Here is a 19,482-nt window from a genome sequence, read left to right on the forward strand (position 1 = left end):
TAGTTCGGTAATTTTCACATCTGTCAACACCTGATTTCTTTGGGATTGGAATTATTATATTCTTCTTGAAGTCTGTGGGTATTTCGCCTGTCTCATACATCTTGCTCACCAGATGGTAGAGTTTGGTCATGACTGGTTCTCCCAAGGCCATCAGTAGTTCTAATGGAATGTTGTCCACTCCCGGGGCCTTGTTTCGACTCAGGTCTTTCAGTGCTCTGTCAAAATCTTCACGCAGTATCTTATCTCCCATTTCATTTTCATCTACATCCTCTTCCATTTCCATAATATTGTCCTCAAGTACACCGCCCTTGTATAAACTCTCTATATACTCCTTCCACCTTTCTGCCTTCCCTTCTTTGCTTAGAACTGGGTTGCCATCTGAGCTCTTGATATTCATACAAGTGGTTCTCTTCTCTCCAAAGGTCTCTTTAATTTTCCTGTAGGCAGCATCTATCTTACCCCTAGTGAGACAAACCTCTACATCCTTACATTTGTCCTCTAGTCATCCCTGCTTAGCCATTTTGCACATTCTGTCGATCTCATTTTTGAGACGTTTGTATTCCCTTTTGCCTGCTTCATTTACTGCATTTTTATATTTTCTCCTTTCATCAATTAAATCCAATATTTCTTCTGTTACCCAAGGATTTCTATTAGACCTCGTCTTTTTACCTACTTGATCCTCTGCTGCCTTCACTACTTCATCCCTCAGAGCTACCCATTCTTCTTCTACTGTATTTCTTTCCCCCATTCCTGTCAATTGTTCCCTTATGCTCTCCCTGAAACTCTCTACAACCTCTCGTTCTTTCAGTTTATCCAGGTCCCATCTCCTTAAATTCCCACCTTTTTGCAGTTTCTTCAGTTTCAATCTGCAGTTCATAACCAATAGATTGTGGTCAGAATCCACATCTGCCCCTGGAAATGTCTTACAATTTAAAACCTGGTTCCTAAATCTCTGTCTTACCATTATATAATCTATCTGATACCTATTAGTATCTCCAGGATTCTTCCAGGTACACAACCTTCTTTTATGATTCTTGAACCAAGTGTTAGCGATGATTAAGTTATGCTCTGTGCAAAATTCTACAAGGCGGCTTCCTCTTTCATTTCTTCCCCCCAATCCATATTCACCTACTATGTTTCCTTCTCTCCCTTTTCCTACTGACGAATTCCAGTCACCCATGACTATTAAATTTTCGTCTCCCTTCACTACCTGAATAATTTCTTTTATCTCGTCATACATTTCATCAATTTCTTCGTCATCTGCAGAGCTAGTTGGCATATAAACTTGTACTACTGTAGTAGGCATGGGCTTTGTGTCTATCTTGGCCACAATAATGCGTTCACTATGCTGTCTGTAGTAGCTAACCCGCACTCCTATTTTTTTATTCATTATTAAACCTACTCCTACATTACCCCTATTTGATTTTGTATTTATAACCCTGTAATCACCCGACCAAAAGTCTTGTTCCTCCTGCCACCGAACTTCACTAATTCCCACTATATCTAACTTTAACCTATCCATTTCCCTTTTTAAATTTTCTAACCTACCTGCCCGATTAAGGGATCTGATATTCCACGCTCCGATCCGTAGAATGCCAGTTTTCTTTCTCCTGATAACGACGTCCTCTTGAGTAGTCCCCGCCCGGAGATCCGAATGGGGGACTATTTTACCTCCGGAATATTTTACCCTAGAGGACGCCATCATCATTTAATCATACAGTAAAGCTGCATGCCCTCGGGTAAAATTACGGCTGTAGTTTCCCCTTGCTTTCAGCCGTTCGCAGTACCAGCACAGCAAGGCCGTTTTGGTTAATGTTACAAGGCCAGACCAGTTAATCATCCAGACTGTTGCCCCTGCAACTACTGAAAAGGCTGCAGCCCCTCTTCAGGAACCACATGTTTGTCTGGCCTCTCAACAGATACCCCTCCGTTGTAGTTGCACCTACGGTACGGCCATCTGTATCGCTGAGGCACGCAAGCCTCCCCACCAACGGCAAGGTCCATGGTTCATGGGGGAAGAAAAACAGAGTAATAAGAACAATAAAACGTGTTTAATGCAATCATCTTGTAAGTATCTCTTCAAGAGCTTACGCTATTAAGTTTCACCATAAAGAACCCATCGCAATTTGAGAAAAGTAATGGGGTCCACTCTAAAACACTAAAAGGAAACTGACATTCATCACACATAACTAAAGATGCACTGCCTCAGAACTGAGTTCAATATGCAGTAACAAAAATTTTGCATCATTTTCTCAATAACAAAACGCTTTATACATAGTAAATCAAGTTTTAAGTCTAACCAAAATTAATATCTTGTGGATGAATCCTTCTATTCCATAGAGGAATCTTTAGTTGTAAACTGGCGGCCTGTAGAAGATTTGCATGAATGTGACAAAAATATTGTGTTCATGAATGTTAACACTAATCATGTACATAGAGCGTCTAAGATGATTCGTTCCACATCATTCGCTTAAAGGGATTACTTACCATGCAACATTTACGTGATTTTCTTTTTTCCTTCTTTTATTTCGCTTCACAAATTTCAGTCACGGCTAGCTTTGGATTACGCCTTCACCACAACATTTCAAAATTAACAAGTTCAGTGTTTGAGTTGGCGATTGTTAGCTTCATTCACTCTACCTCTTGAACGGTCCCTCCTCTTTTGAGCGACTGGTTCATCTCCGGGGATGGCGCAAAAGCGATACGATGAAACTACATGGGTTGGGAAAAAATATGGAAGCCCCAAAGACAATACATTACCATGCCTAATACGGTGCACCGAAGCAGTTGGACTAAAAACAACTTCCAGTCGTCTCGGAATGTATAAATTCAGATTCTGTATGGTTTTCAGGGGAATCACATACCATTCTTCCTGCAAAATAGTGGCAGGTTCAGGTAACAATGATGGAGGTGCTTAGCAATAACGCACCCTTCAAAGCAGACCACAAATGCTCAATAATATTGAGATCTGGTAATAATTATGGTTACCAGTAGAGATGCAACAATTTATCCTTGCGCTCACAAAAGCAGTCCTGCACGATGCGACCTGTGTGAACAGGCGTCCTGCCGACTTGAACACATTATCACCACTGGGGAGTGAACACTGCATCACCGGGTGGACCTGATCAGCCAAAATATTTACATAATCCTTGGAAGTAATGCAACCTTCAGGAGTAACCATGAGGCCTGTGGAATACCACAATATGGCTGCCCAAATTACCACCGAACCCCCGCCATGTTTCACTCTTGGCACCTAAACTCCGCCAGAAGATGGAAACCGGGTTAAACATGACACATCCGACCAAATGACATTCTTCCATTGCTCCATAGTCCACGTTTTACAGCTTTGGTACCATGTCTTCCTGTTACAGACATTTGCAGACTGAGGAGCGTTTTGGAATTCCAGCTCCCCCTGCAATTCCCTGCCTATGGAGCTCCCTTCACGTAGTTTTGATCCTGACAGGGTTCGCGATTACGATTCAGCTCTACAGTGACTTTTGGAGCAGTCGTCCTATTATTTTTCGTCACCATCCCGTTCAATGAGCGTCTGTCATGATCACTCAGCACAAATTGCCGAATGCGATGCGACTTTGCAGATGTTGTTTTTCCACTTTACCTGTATGCGGTATAAATCTTGGATACGGGGCCTCTTGACACACCGAACACTTCGGCTGTCTTGGTTATAAAAGCATCCACCATACGAGCAGAAACAGTTTGCCCACTTTCGGGTTCATTTAGCTCCGACATATGGCAACCGTGACTACAAAGAACACTGGCACTTGCAATGTAATGACGATACTGCATATGGGTCGTTGTGGTCAAATGCAACAGCGCAACTTGCAAGCACGGTTAGCATCAGCATTTACACTGAGGTGACAGAAGTCCTACGATACCTCTTAATATCATGTCGGACCAATTTTTACCCGGCGTACTGCAGCAACTCGATGTGACATTAACTCAACAAGTCGTTGGAAGCCCTTGCAGAAATGCTGAGCCATGCTGCCTCTATAGCTGTTCATAACTGCGAAAGTGTCGGCGGTGCAGGATTCTGTGCACGGTCTGACCTCTCGATTACGTCTCATGAATGTTCGATGGGATTCATGTCAGGCGATCTGGATGGCGAAATCATTCGCTCGAACTGTCCAGAATGTTCTTCAAACCAATCGCGAACGATTATGGCCTAGTGACATGGTCCATTTTCATTCGTACAAACTCCATCGTTGTTTAGGAACATGAACTCCATGAATAGCTGCAAATGGTGTAAAAGTAGTCGAGCATAACCAATTCCAGTCAATGACCGGTTCAGTTGGACCAGAGGACCCAGTCCATTCCCTATAAACACAGCCCATACCATAATGGTGCCACCACCAAAGCTTGTTGACAACTTGGGTCAACGGTTTCGCGGGATCTGTGCCACACTTGAACCCTACTATCAGCCCTTACCAACTGAAATTGGGACTCATATGACGAGGCCACGATTTTCCAGTCGTCTAGGGTCCTACCGATACGGTCACGAGCCAATGAGAGGCGCCGCAAGCGATGTCGAGTTGTTAACAAAGGTACTCGCGTCGGTCCTCTGCTGCTGCCAAATTTCATAACACTGTCCTAACGGATACTTTCGTCGTATTCCCACATTGATCTCTGCGGTTGTTTCACCCAGTGTTGCTTCTCCGTTATCTCTGACAGCTCTACGCAAACCTCGCTGCTCTCTTTCGTTAAGTGAAGGCCGTCCGCCACTGCCTTGTCCGTGGTGAGAGATAATGCCTGAAATTTTGTATTCTCGGCGCACTCTTGGCTCTGTGGATCTCGGAATAATGAATTCCCTACCAGTTTCCGAAATGAAATTCCCAGGCGTCTAGCTCCAACTACCTTTTCGCTTCAATGTCTGTGAATTCCCGCCGTGCGGCCATAATCACGTCGGAAACCTTTTCGCGTCAATCTCTTGAGTACAAACGACAGCTCCGACAATGCACTGCCCTTTTATACCTTGTGCACGCGATCCTGCGACCATATTTATATGTGCATATCGCTATACCACAACTTTTATCACCTCACTGTAGATTCAAGCATGCACTTCTCGCCGTGTTTCCTTGTTTCTGTTCAACCCTTGTAAATGTTTTTCCTACATCTCATTAACCATGGTAATGTGTTGTACTTCTGGCGTTTCCATTATTTCTGTTCACCTCCTGTACGTATTATACGAATACAATACGGTGTTGAAAGATGATGATAAATTCATTAATTTATATCCATATTCGATAACATACTAATATGAGTAAAAATAAGAATGAAAATAAAATGGCAAATAAAATGCAGCGCATCACACAGAAAGGGAAATACTGCAAATTATGTGTCCAATTATAGTTCATTTTCTGTATTATTTACTAATTAATTAATTTCCATTATTATTGATTTTATTGAACATCTGAAGATGACTTAAGTTGGTGAAACCGGTTTTTTGCTAAATATTATAAAAAACTGCGATTGTGATAAAGATTTCCTTATAAATAAACCTCTCGATCACGTGATATTGATTAACGACAGAAATAGGACTTCAGAATTTACCATATCTTTTGGTTAACTTACAGACATAAAAAAGGAATAATCAACAAGTCTAGCGAAACTAACTTTCTGAAGCACGTCGTGTACAATGTTTTCAAAGTGATATGTTTTGGATACCTCAGCTCCCCTCGATATTAACCAATGAATTAAATATCAAGGAATGGTATAACGTGCGCTTGCAAATAACTGCGAAACGTACAACGATTAAAATATTTCCAATGTTGAGATCCGTAGCCGGGGACACAATAAGTAAACCTCAGGTGTCGACAGGACTACGAAGCATATACTTACAATGGAAAGTATTTCTACAACATTTTATGATACAGTAATGTTCCACCTCCGTTGCACACCGCGTCAGAAATGCCATGCGATTAATAAATTTACTTACCTAGCCGCAAGCGTCGACAGAAGCTCGAGACCAGCTAGTAGGAAGTTGGCTCCGTTGGGGTCGTTGTCGATAGGGTCCCTGACGCCCCCGCAGTAGGCTGCCAGACGGTCCACAACGCCCAAGCTCACAGTGTAGCTGCAACAAGCGGAACACCATCGACGATAGTAAATACGGTTCGAAAAGCACCAACACAAACACAGTTAATTCCCTTTTCATCTACTACGGCCGTAAGTTAATCACATTGCTTCCATGCTGACTTGAAAATAAGCAGTTTCGTAAAATATCGACAGACTCATTTAATAAAAGTACGTCACTGGCGGGTGAGCGACAACGGTGTACTGTTTTAACGTTCTGAGGAATTTTAAAACTGCGTTAGTCATCGTCTTAAAATCAAGAGTTATATTTTTAATCACATCGTGGGATTTTTTATTACAATGACTCAGAGATAGCGTTGGTACATGTACCTATACAACATCAAACAGCGACAAAATTTCTGCTGTGTGTAGCCCGAGTGGTTAGCGTGCAGAAACAAAGAAGAGCAGTGCGTTCCATGAATAAATACTTACATAACTACATTCTTCCAGATGATGATGTTGCTCCTCTCATATCTCAAGTATAAGACGTACTATTATACTCTTACATAGCTGCCGCGATAAGCCGCTTCTCCTGAATGGACCTAGAGTAACCCTTCCCTCATTCCAAAATTAGAAAACGAGCAAAACACAAAATACAACAAAGTGGAGTTCACATAGCATTCGGTAATGACAACGAGGTTGACAGTGCCATAAAAGAGATAGAACTCATCCGACTACTGCCGGTATCGTCCATAGTGCAAACGAGCATTCTCGCTGCACTTCGTAACGTTTATCTTTACATCGCTATCCCAGTGCTCTCACTGCACACAACTACGCCGTCCACGATCAGTCTGCCGGCCACTGTGGCTGAGCGGTTGTAGGCGCTAAAGTCCGGAAAGGCGCGATTGCTACGGTCGCAGGTTCGAATCCTGCCTCGGGCATAGATGTGTGTGATTTCCTTAGGTTAGTTAGGTTTAAGTAGTTCTAAGTTATAGGGCACTGATGGCCTCAGATGTTAAGTCCCATAGTGGTCAGAGCCATTTTTTTGGAAATGCAAAAACATATCGTTAACATTGACTGCCGAGTCTACACAGGTTTAGGGTATCGTGAACGAACAGATCTAGCTGTGTGTTACACGATCGTTGCCTTTGAAAATACAGTTAATCTGATGTGCTGCTCTAAGGTGGAAAAAAAAATGTTCAAATGTGTGTGTTATCTTATTGGACTTGACTGCTAAGGTCATCAGTCCCTAAGCTTAAACACTACTTAACCTTAATTATCCTAATGACAAACACACACCCATACCCGAGGGAGGACTCGAACCTCCACCGGTACCAGCCGCACAGCTCTAAGATGAGACACAACATACTGTATCTGAATGCAAGCTACTGCTCTCTGGTATTGAATGACGAGAATGTTGACACAAAAACTACATTTTATACGAAAGAGTACGGTGGAACCACCGTACGACAAAAAAAAAAGACAGGAGAGGGAAAAAAAACATCGTGCCGGTCCGAACATCCCCCAGTTTTCCGGTCTCCCCCTTTTAGGTTGCATCCCCCGCGTCCCTCGGTGCGCGGGCAGTAACCGGGAAGTTTCCGGGCGACCAGCTGTCGCGAGAGGGGTTGAGGGACGGGCTCCTAAAAAGCTTCTTTAGCCAATATGGTTATTAATGGGCGGGGCACGCGGGCCGGTCTCCGGAATCACTTTGCGCCGGCCGCGCCGCCAGCGCCCCCGCCCCCGCTACGCCCCCACAGCTCCCACGTCAGCGAGTGCGCGACCCGCACCCCCAGCCACCCCAATTTGCGCCGGCTGCGCGCGCGGCTCCGAGCTAGCGGCCCGCCTATGAATTTTAATGAAGTCTCCCAGAATGATATTCATAATAACGACGCGGCTGCGTTACACAGCCGCCCCACGGGCCGCCCGCCGCTGTGTACATTCAATTACACGCGACCGCCGCGCCGAGACGGCGAAGGCTCACGTATGTGCACAAGCTCGGGATGACGAGACACGTGCTAGAGAGGATCCCGCGACTTACAGTTACTCAACCGAGGAATACCACGACTTCCCTCCAGTAGAAACTAACTTCCAGCTATCCTAAAGCGACCGAAGATAAAAATAAACTAATATCAAGAACAGGCGATGATTACAAAATATGGTTGACTGTTGCTTGCCATCTCTTCTATATATGTCATTTACAGCTCATTATACACAACGTAGTTAAGAGTGCTGCATCACCATCAACGATTAGGCGTTTTGTCCAGTGCCGCTTGAGAATTGTTCCCGCCGTCTCTTTAACCCTAGAGTGGGCGCGCCGGTATATTTTATACACCAGAGTCACCTTTTACCCTCTACAGGAGAAATGGCAAGTTTTACAGCCACCTAATTGTGGATAGCCTGCTAGTCACTGTTTACCTTATGTTTAGTTCTGTCAGAATGGTTTCAGCATCAAAAGTTAACAGCAGCAGCGCTGTACTTTATACACCACGCGCCTTGTCGTGTGAGTACTATTTCGTATTTTCAGCGTTATCTCTTGTGCTACAAACTGGTAGGCGTATATTTTAGAGCCTTCCGTTATTATAGATAATTCTGAAACCGGGGCAACCACAGCTAAAATAGATATACATCACTAACTGACATTTCAAACAGTAAACAGTTTTTTTTTAATACAGGTGTTAAAATTATAAAACATAAAACTGTATTAAAGTCCAATAGTCCGCCGTAGCTGTATTTACTCAAGCCAGTTATAGACCCACAAAACCGATTTCACAACTTTTAACTTGCATCTTCTTGTGTATACAAATGCTATGTCACAGGGTGTGGGGTGTAGTTACAGAATGCCGCATAGTAACTGTTGGAGTGGCTATGCAAAGTTCTAAGCCCTCCTCAATTGATAAAAAAACCGTCATCAATTTATAAAAAAACATCATCCATGATTAATGTCATGTCTGTGTTAAAAATCACGAACAGTCATCAACTTACTGATTAAAATATATTCTTGTTGGCCAATGTCAAGCAACAAAGCCCCTATAGATGTTATCCAGGGAAGTACTGGGCCCTACAGTGGCAAAAGCCGATAAGCTCATGTGTGTTTGTCACCGAAATAGCAGCTGACAAAAAAAAATGGTTCAAATGGCTCTGAGCACTATGGGACTTAACATCTGTGGTCATCAGTCCCCTAGAACTTAGAACTACTTAAACCAAACTAATCTAAGGACATCAGACACATCCATGCCCGGGGCAGGATTCGAACCTGCGACCGTAGCAGTCGCGCGGTTCCGGACTGAGCGCCTAGAACCGCTAGACCACCGCGAGCAGCTGACAACATAAGCTACGACCGCCCCGTGTGTTGTCGAAGCGTGTGCTATGGCTGCTGTCTGGCATTTCAATAATTCTGAGCGAATATCGTCTATTCCAGGGTTCTCGCTTCGGATTACTTCTTTCAGTGTTCTATCAAATTCTCTTTCCAGTATCATATCTGCCTACCGTTCTTCATTTACTTTCTCTACCCTTTCTATAATATTACCCTGAAGGTCTTTTCTCTTCAAAATATTCTCTACACCTTTCAGTTTTCACTTTTCAGCTTGGTACTTGGCCTTGCCATCTGAGCTCTTGATAGACTTACAGATGCTTCTCTTTTCTCCACAGGTCTCTTTAATTTCCCTGTGGGAGATATCTATCTTCCACCTTGTTACGCTTCCTTCTATAACCTTGCATTTCACATCTAATCATATCAGCTTTGCAATTTTGCCCTTCCTGTTTCTCATTTTTTAGCGTCTGTATTCTCTTTTGACTGCTTCATATGCAACAGTTTTATGTTTTCCCCTTTCGTCGATTATACTTAATGTCTCGTGGTTCATCACAGGATTTCTGCTGGCCTTTGTTACGTATTTCGTCCTCTGTTACCTTCACCATTTCATCTTTCAAGACTACCCCTATCCGTCTTCTATTGTGATATTAATCCTTGTTTCAGTCAGTTGTTGTCTAATGCTACCTTTCAAACTCTCAGCAACCTCTGGTTCTGTCTACCTATTCAAGTCCCATCTCTACAATTTTCTATCTTTCTGTAATTTTCAGTTTTAACCTGAAGCTCATAAATTACGGACAGAGTCCATATATCCCCCTGGAAATGTCTCGCATTATCTATCTTATCATTACATAATAAATCTGAAACCTTCCAGTGTCTCCAGCTCTCTTCCATGTACACAACTATCATGATACTTCAACCGAGTGTTGAATTATGACTGTTGTTGTATGATGATTAACTAAAATGAATGACGATTAAACTATGTTGTGTGTGAAAATTCTACGAGTCGGCGTACTTTTTATTCCTTTCCCTCAGTGTATATTCTCCTACCAATTTTCCATCTCTTCCTTTTCCTACTACCGAATTCCAGTCGCCCATGACAAAGTTTCGTCTCTCTTAACTATGTCAATAATTTCTTGTATCTCATCAAACATTCTTTCAATCTCATCATCATCTGCAGAGATAGTTGGCATTTAAACTTTTACTACAGTAGTAGGTGTTGGCTTCGTGTCTGTCTATCTTAGCTGCGATAAAGCGTTCATCATCATGCTGGTAACAGAAGCTTACCGTATTTTTGTTTTCTTATTCATTATTAGGCCCACTCCTGCACTGTAATTATATTAGTCTTTATTTATAATTGAAGATAATTTGATTAGTAATAGCGTTTTTTAGCATAACAGCTATTGGCTGGGATAGGATGGTTCAAATGCAAACATCTACATGTGCTCATCGCTTATTGGCTGTCGTTTTGTGGCCGTAGCTCCACAACAATTCATTTAGGACCTATTTTTATTTCGAAAATTTGGTTGGATTCGACGTACGCTAACCTTCTCTGACTCCGTAATATCAGGATGTTTCTCTGCACACCGTATATTAAAGTCTTTTCTTTTTCCTTCAGTTCACGTAGTGGCAGGATTATGACTGGCTTATGCTTCTGTGGAACTATTATTTATTCTTACTTTTTGGAACCTAACAAAGTAATATGAAGAAGCCTGAAAAATATTCCTACAGTTCGGCATTAAAAAATGTTCTTAAATATTTATACGTGCATTTTCGCGAAATATTGTGCCTCTATCAACTGAATGACACGTTACAGGTCTTACAGATGCGCGGAAGACAAGCAACTCTGCTATTATTGGCGTGTCCTTTCTTTGTACACGCAAGATCTGCCCAGGATCTTCACCCTAATATGGATTCAAGCACCTAAGCGGTATTACGGAAAAGATCGTACAACTATTTAATAAACAAGAACTGGAACCTGCCCCTTTATTTACGTGCGGCTGAGCCCCCTCTCAGATCTTTACGCCATATTCCCACGAACTATTTTAAGGTAAAATAAGAGACTGCTCGTATTACACACCGCGCTGGACTCGCATTCAGGAGAACCAGGCTTCACTTCCCCGCCCAGGGTTACGTTTTCCGTGGTTTCCTCATACCGCACAAGCAATGTCAGGAATAGTGAACAGCACAATTACATCAGCATGGCTAAGTGCAGTGACCAGAAATGCAATTCACTGAAAATCTATCAAAGATATTTCGGTCCGGAAGTATAGCCAATGGACACACAAGTGTAGAAAGCATAAAAAGTATTGAAGATGACCAGCAATTAGGAGAAACATTTATGACTAAAAACAATAATAAGAATTCAGTTGCAAAAAAACAAGGAACAGTTATTCTTTTCCACACAATAAACACTATAAATGTGGCAGCTAGTTATGCATGGCTGCAATTACTAGCAATGCATCATTCTTAAAGTATACAGCTCGACCGCTGCCCAAAAGTTGATCGATTTTTATGAAACTTCTCGCAACGTAAGAACACAGCTTCAGGTCGAAATTCTTAGGAACCGTAAATCTAGGGTCCAATTTCTGAAAAATTATATTAGTATCTGCACACAGAAAAAAATGTATTTGTGTTTGAATATCGAAAAGTTATTTGTTGCTATCGAAGTATTTACGTTAGCTGGTAATTGTTGTCCATCATTCACTAGACACAATCCATTTCACACCACTTTATCTTCTAAGCTCCTTGCCGTTTCTGACAGAATTACAATATCATCGACAAACCGAAAAAATCTTTTTTTTTAATATTAATTCGAACTTATTCTTTAGTTCCCTTCGCAGCAAACTCTATATACAGATTGAAGAACGTCCCTTCTCTAAGAGATGTTATCAATTACCTATGATATTAGTTTCACCGAGAAACAATATAAACAAAACTTAAAATTTCTACTGTGAGGCGCAGTGCCCAATCGTGTCGCGCACAAAACGATCTAAAAAGTCTACAGTTTTTTCCTAACAACATAGCAAGTGACAGAAGACTGTTGTTTTGTGGAACAGGACTACGATATTACAAGTCTTTATCCGCAAGATGGACAATTGGTGGTGATGACATAAAACGAGAAAAATCCACGCCCTTTCTTCGTATGGAACGTTTAGTTGTTGTACACTGTAATGTCAGACGGGAAATGAATACGACAATACCTGGAATGTCTAGTTATTTTAAGTGGTACGGTAGTAAAAGTAACGGCGATTTATACAGGTTAAAAGATATCTAAATAACAGTTCAATTACATTATGCGGTGAATTCTAAAATTCATGTTTATTTTCGTTCCTTTCGTATAATCAGCTTATCCACCAGTGTAAGGCACCAGGTGAGGTAGTTTCCACTTTTTTAGATGAGTCGTCGGCGTACGCCCATGTGTCCAACAGGTGATAGTCGCATGACAATAAATGCTCACATATTGCACAGAAAACTGTTCAAATTCTCCGCCGACTCTAGTATAAAATTTTGCCCGTCCAGATAATTCTCTAGCCTTATCTCCCACAGATTATCTTATATTCCACCAAGATGACAGAGTCCTTCCTTTTTTTTTCTGTGACACAGGCTTTGTGCATACGCTGAACTATTTTTTCAATTCCTCGATTACCTTATTCCACTATTGAAGACATTCACATTTTAACTGTAGATCTAGAAAAAAGTGTAACTCACGACAAAACACTGCTAACGTCGTTGCAAATAACGGAGAAATACAACAATGTTTAATAAATGCGTACACTGAAGAATGGCGCGTATTTTATCCACAACGTGGTACGTAGTTGCCGGTTGTGTGACAACGCACGGGAGTAAGCTAGGGATGTGTATTGTGGTTTCTGATGAAGAGCAGTGGATATACAACCTGTATATCGTGCAATCCGGCGAACGGGAAACACGGATTACAATCACAAATCTTCCTTCATTAGCATGGCGAACGTAGTTCTGCTAATAGTGGTACACTCAGGAGAATGGAATCATCCCACGTCCCGTTTTTCCTTCCCCTTCCCCCCCCCCCCTCTCTCTCTCTCTCTCTCTCTCTCTCTCTCTCTCACACACACACACACACACACACACACACACAAGCGCGCGCGCGCATTCTTTCTCTTTGTCTTTCTCTCTCTACAGTGAACTGTGCTTCACGAACCAATGCGTATATACAATCTCCTCCTTGTAGCTGCGACGTCATATCCGGCTATGTACTCGAAAAGTACTGCCGAGGTGTCAGCGGCGAGCGTTCCCGAGAGGGGATGAGGTGGGTTGGGGTTGCGTGGGAGGCAGCAGGGTTTCGACACGGAATTTTATTCATGGAATCTTTATATCAGTGGGGCGCGGCGGCCAAACAAACTGCTCATTCGTAATACAATCTCGCTAATGCAGGCGGCCGCTTGCAGGTAGTTTTGCCGGGAGGGCAGGATATTGAAAAACCTCAGCGCCCGCTATTGCCACTTGTGCAGCACAGAGTCACTCTCAGCCTCGACTATTGGTTTTAATTTCGCCCACAGCCGACCAACTCTGTCCTTCCGCCTCTTCCAGCAAACGTAGTTTCGCACGAATGTAATAACGGAGGCTCTTACAGCCCCAGCATGCTCCAGGAAAACAGTTACTGTCGCAGTGAGACATAACGTATTGCGTACGCATTCATCTTTCTTTTGCTACTTGGTAAAAATATTACAACTAGCGATATCTTTAAAATAACCAACTAACGTGAACCTGGCAATGAACATACTTGGAAAATCCAGGCTGTCTAATGAGCATCACAAATATTTGTTTGTCACGAATTTAATATTCTATGCTTTTGGTTTTGTAACTTTTTTAATGTAAGTCTCAGCTACGCAATATTCGCAAGAGTTTTCTGAATGGTATAATTTGCTTTCCATAAGTCAAACACATAACTCTTTCTTTTAAATTAATCATATGTGTTGTTTCCTACAAGCAAGCCGTTATTATTTGTTCACTGAGGATGTTCTGCTGTGTCTGCGCCAGACCCGATACACAATGATACTCTTGAGAGGGCGCCACACCACAGGCAGTCTCAGAAGGGAAAGGCCTCAGACACGGCCGCCCGATACGGCTCATATTTGGCAGGTAGCTTGTGTACAACATAAAGCGAAGGACTAAGATAATTCAGCTCAACAGCCCTTTGTTTTTGAGAGAACCACCCCTAAATTCAACACGCACAATCGTCTCAAAATTGACTGGATCGATAGATAACTGAAAATTGAGCATTCTTCATCATCATACAGGGAGTCAGAAAATGCAGATTTTTCCTATAAGTCGAGGAAAAAAATTATTGCGATTGTCCCTTACGTTTCAGCCGGCTGGAGTGGCCGTGCGGTTCTGGGCGCTACAGTCTGGAACCGAGCGACCGCTACGGTCGCAGGTTCGAATCCTGCCTCGGGCATGGATGTGTGTGATGTCCTTAGGTTAGTTAGGTTTAATTAGTTCTAAGTTCTAGGCGACTGATGACCTCAGATGTTAAGTCCCATAGTGCTCAGAGCCATTTGAACCATTTGAACCTTACGTTTCCATAAGGTACACCCTGGTGAATGAAAGCACCGCTGGCATCGAGACCAAGGCATTCTACATCTAAATCTACATCCATACTCCGCAAGCCACCTGAGGGTGTGTGGCGGAAGGTACCTTGAGTACCTCTATCGGTTCTCCCTTCTATTCCAGTCTCGTATTCTTCGTGGAAAGAAGGATTGTCGGTATGCCTCTGTGTGGGCTCTAATCTCTCATATTTTATAATGGGGGCTGGGGGAGTGGAAAAACGTCACCGATTCCCAAACTAATTCTGCAGTTTTGTTTATTTGCACTTTTTTGCATATCGAAATTGGTGGGAATAGGACGGTTAATAATGTAAGTAGACCAATACGGAATAATAACAAGGTAGGCAAATAAATATCTCACAGGGCTATGATTAGTACAGAATTAAGATTTTATCGTTGTATGGAAAAAATTCCTGGGAGTTTGTCACAATGGACCATAGACAGTCAACCTAGGCGATGCTTGTTTACAGTCAGGCGCGGAATGGAATTTCATTTTGGGGCTTTAAATTGGAAAAACCCAGAGAGAATTGCACAACTGCGGGGTGCAATAACGATTTACAGCATAATTCATGATAAACTGTTATCACCGATTTTAAACGATGTTGTCTTATGTCTGGTACGCACAAAAATTAATTTAAAAAAATATTCTGAACATAAACCAAGTCTGTTTTTCGCCGAAGCTTCGCAAGGAAGCAATGTGCACTAATGGGGAAAAAATCGCAACGTCAAGAAGGAGTTGTGCGACAGAAAAGTTGGTAGGCGTACTTCTACATCTGAAAGATGATGTCTATTCAAATTTCGCGCCAGCTGCATAAGATCGTGCTAGTAGCGCCAATAAGAGGACGCAAATCAGGTTTGCTTTAAATACACGATGTAGCGGTCGTGAGCTTTTTAAGTTGGACGTGGTGAGTTCATGTTAGTCAAGAATGTCATTAAGGTGACCAACACGCCGTTATCAATAGCACACTGAGTTAGAACGATATTGTGCGGTAACGCTTCGATAAACTGGATGTTCCTTCTTCGATATTGCAGAAAGACTTAGCACGAACGTAGCCACTGTACATGATTGCTGGCACGGTCGTCACGAGAATGTGTGGTCGGAAGAAAAACATGTTCCAGACGGCCACGTGGCACCACCGCGAGGGAAGACCATCGTGTTCGGCGTATGGCTCTGGCGCGTCGTACTGCATATGCAGCAGCAACCTGAGCAGCAGTTGGAACCGCAGTGACACAACGAACTGTTACAAATCGGTTACTTCACGGTCAGCTCTGAGCCAGACGCCCTGTCGCGTCCATTCCACTGACACGCTCACTCCAGTGACCCCAAACCACCGCCATTTGCGACTTCAGTCGTGTCCCTGGTTCTTTCTAGGTGCCACTGATGGCAGTGAGTTGGGTAGGAGGAGGCCAGTTGAGGGCTTGCACCCAACCTGTCTGCGTGCTAGACACACTGAATCTACAGCTGCAGTTATGGTCTGGGGTGCGATTTCGTACGACAGTAGGAGCACTCTTGTGGTTATACCATGCACCCTGACTGCAAATCTGTACGTCAATCTGGTGACTGGACCCGTTGTGCTGCCGTTCATGAAAAGAATTTCTGGAGGTATTTTCCAATATGATAACGCTCGCCAACATGCCATTGTTGTAACCCAACATGCTCTACAGTGTCTACTTGTTGCCTTAGCCTGCTCGATCACGAGAACTGTCGCCAATTGAGCACATATGGGGCATCACTGGACAACTCCAGCGTCACCCCCGACCAGTATTATCCAACCGACCAAGCGCAATTGGCATGGGACTTCATCCAACAAACTGTCATCCGGCACCTGTACAATACAATACATGCAAATCTGCGTGCTTCAACTCAACCTTCTGGCGTTTACATCTGTTATTGATGTACCAGCACCTCACATCTGTAATGCGTATCTCGCGCTTACATTAACCTGTGACCTTGCAACGTTAATCACATTAAGGTTCTTCCTGCAGAGCTACTCGCTGTCTTGGAAGTGGATGCTAATGTGATTCAACCCTTCCCCTAGTGCGCCCCAGATATGCTCTAAGGGATTCAAATCGGGAGAGCGACCAGGCCATGTCATGCCATACCATGCGTACAATATCTTCCGTGTCCAAGAAAACATCAACCACCCGTGCTCTATAAGGTCGAGCATCATCGTCCATCAATACGACGTTTGGGCCCGTAGCACATCGCAACAACCGCAGATGAGAGCCCAAGATCTCGTCACGATGCCTGACAGCAGTTAAACATTCCCGATTCACCCGCACAATTTCATGAAGAGGGGTTCGAGTGGTAATTATAATCCCTGCCCACACCATTAGGGATCCCCCTCGATATCGGTCTCTTTCAACAGTGTTTGGTTCCAGATATCTTGTTCCCCGTTCCCTCCAGATGCGAACCTATCGAGAATCACTCTCTAGACTAAATGGGGACTCATCTGTGAAAACAATATTGGCCCACTGTTCGACTGTCCAGGTGGTATGTTGATGACTCCACTACAGACGTTCCCTTCTGTCAAGAGTGTGCTGTGTAAAATGGCACGGGTTACGTTCGCCCTTACCAGTGCTGAGCATCCTACCCGATAACTTAATAATAACACCTGATGAAAAATGGTTCAAATGGCTCTGAGCACTATGGGACTTAACATCTGTGGTCATCAGTCCCCTAGAACTTAGAACTACTTAAACCAAACTAATCTAAGGACATCAGACACATCCATGCCCGAAGCAGGATTCGAACCTGCAACCGTAGCGGTCGCACGGTTCCGGACTGAGCGCCTAGAACCGCTAGACCACCGCGGCCAGCAACACCTGGTGATTACTGTAAATACACGTGTACGATGTATTAAGAAGAAAAAATATGTTGTAGATGAGCCGCGAACGTCGACGAAAAAAACAGGTGGTGAGCCCACGCGACAACTCGCCTTCGCTGGGTCCAGAGATGCGCAACAGCCGGCCGCTGTCGTAGAGAACCGACAGCAGCAACTAATAATTAATTAATTGTCAAAGGTTGGTGTGGCGCTGCGTGTTTGTTCGTTTTAAACGGTTCCTATGGTATGACAAAGAGTTAGTTAGTTCCCATGTAGACCTCTCACCGACTAAGTGGATATATCGTTGTGCGTACAGGTCCGATAGTAGAGCGACCCACTGCGTGGAGCAGTGAGGCACCGCAGCTGGCTGTTAAGGCTTGGGAGAGGGAAAGGAGTTTTGATTGGTAGTACCAGTATTTTAATTTCGGTTCAGTTCGCGGAGTCAGCGTGGCTATTTAGTCTGTTAGGCCCCTGCTCATATACGTGGCTGTGACGGTTGTTTCCTCCCAACGCTGAGCAACGGAATATATAGTGATTCTGAGGGATTTTCTGAACAGCCGCTGGCGATACATTGGTTTTGGTGAGTTTACGTGCACGCGCTATGAATTGATTATCGTCTTGTGGACAGTTTCTGTCGTAAAGTTTGCTGTGGTAAATCCAGCGTGAGCCTGGTTAGAGAGAGTAGTAGATTTGTAGGTGCTGAGTTTTTGGGAATCGGTGGAACCGATATCCTGCCCGTGTTGTACGATTAGAGGTCGCGGCTCGCCCAGAGGTAATTGGGTTGTTAGCCGTAGTGTTGAAGTGGTTTGGTAGTGGTGTGTGTGTGTGTGTGTGTGTGTGTGTGTGTGTGTGTGTGTGTGTGTGTGTGTATGTGTGTGTTTTACGAGAAAAGAAAAGGGTGAATTCCAGAGATCTTAATACCGCGTTGCAGGACACAAGTATACACTGGTATTTGTAAGTTTGCCTAATCAAAAGTTCATTGATTGAGTGGAACCACGATAAACCTACAGAGGGTAGATATTCTAAAAAGTTAAAACGATTTCATTGATGGAAAGATTGTCTAAGTAAATGCAAGTAGAATTGAAGTTGTAATTTATTACAGAAAGGTCAACGATTACACCAACGACAAAGATTATTAAATCTGTGAAGTACGTGACTTCGTATTATTTACATTGTAGCGCTGGGCTAAGTGAAAAGAGATTTAGTGGTAGCATGAACTATTTCAATTCTTATCGGTATTGGTGGAAGCGTCTTAATACAAACTGGTCATAACACGACGGTATATGGAATAGAAATTTTGTAGGTAATTAAAAAGTTACGAGTCTTTTCCAGACATAATGTACTGCGTTGTGAGAACTTCGTTGTGTGGAGAACAATTGCAAGCTAGATGGGGCATTTATCTCGACATAATATAAACAGGTACTGTATTTAAAGAGATTTGATGTTTGGATTCGACCAGTAGCTTAGATAACAAGAGTTGTTATCTAAATCGACCTATCTCGTAATTACTGCTTGATATTGGTGATCATTGTCATTAGAATGTTTGGATATGTCTATTCATAGTGTAATTGTGTCATTGTTCGATCTCGACGTTGTGTAAAGTAAGTATGCTGTCTTTCATTATTCGATATTCGAGCCGGCTGCATATTCAGTGGTTGAGGTTGCCGCATTAGTAATTATCTTCAATTTGTTCCTTGAGAGTGCGATTACGGTACGAGTTAGACATCGAGCAGTCGCCAGG

General features: G+C 43.1%; 1 protein-coding gene across 5 annotated transcripts in view; it reads right to left on the bottom strand.

The window, feature by feature from the left end:
* LOC126262573 (S phase cyclin A-associated protein in the endoplasmic reticulum) overlaps nt 1-19,482 on the bottom strand; it is a 620,393-nt gene that overhangs the window by 133,636 nt on the left and 467,275 nt on the right. For all 5 annotated transcript variants that reach the window (XM_049959285.1, XM_049959286.1, XM_049959289.1 and 2 more), the window contains one exon: nt 5,951-6,085. In XM_049959285.1, coding sequence (XP_049815242.1) covers nt 5,951-6,085 — 135 coding nt within the window. The remainder of the gene's footprint in view (nt 1-5,950; nt 6,086-19,482) is intronic.

The sequence above is a fragment of the Schistocerca nitens genome, chromosome 6, assembly GCF_023898315.1.
Source record: "Schistocerca nitens isolate TAMUIC-IGC-003100 chromosome 6, iqSchNite1.1, whole genome shotgun sequence".
NCBI lineage: Eukaryota > Metazoa > Arthropoda > Insecta > Orthoptera > Acrididae > Schistocerca > Schistocerca nitens.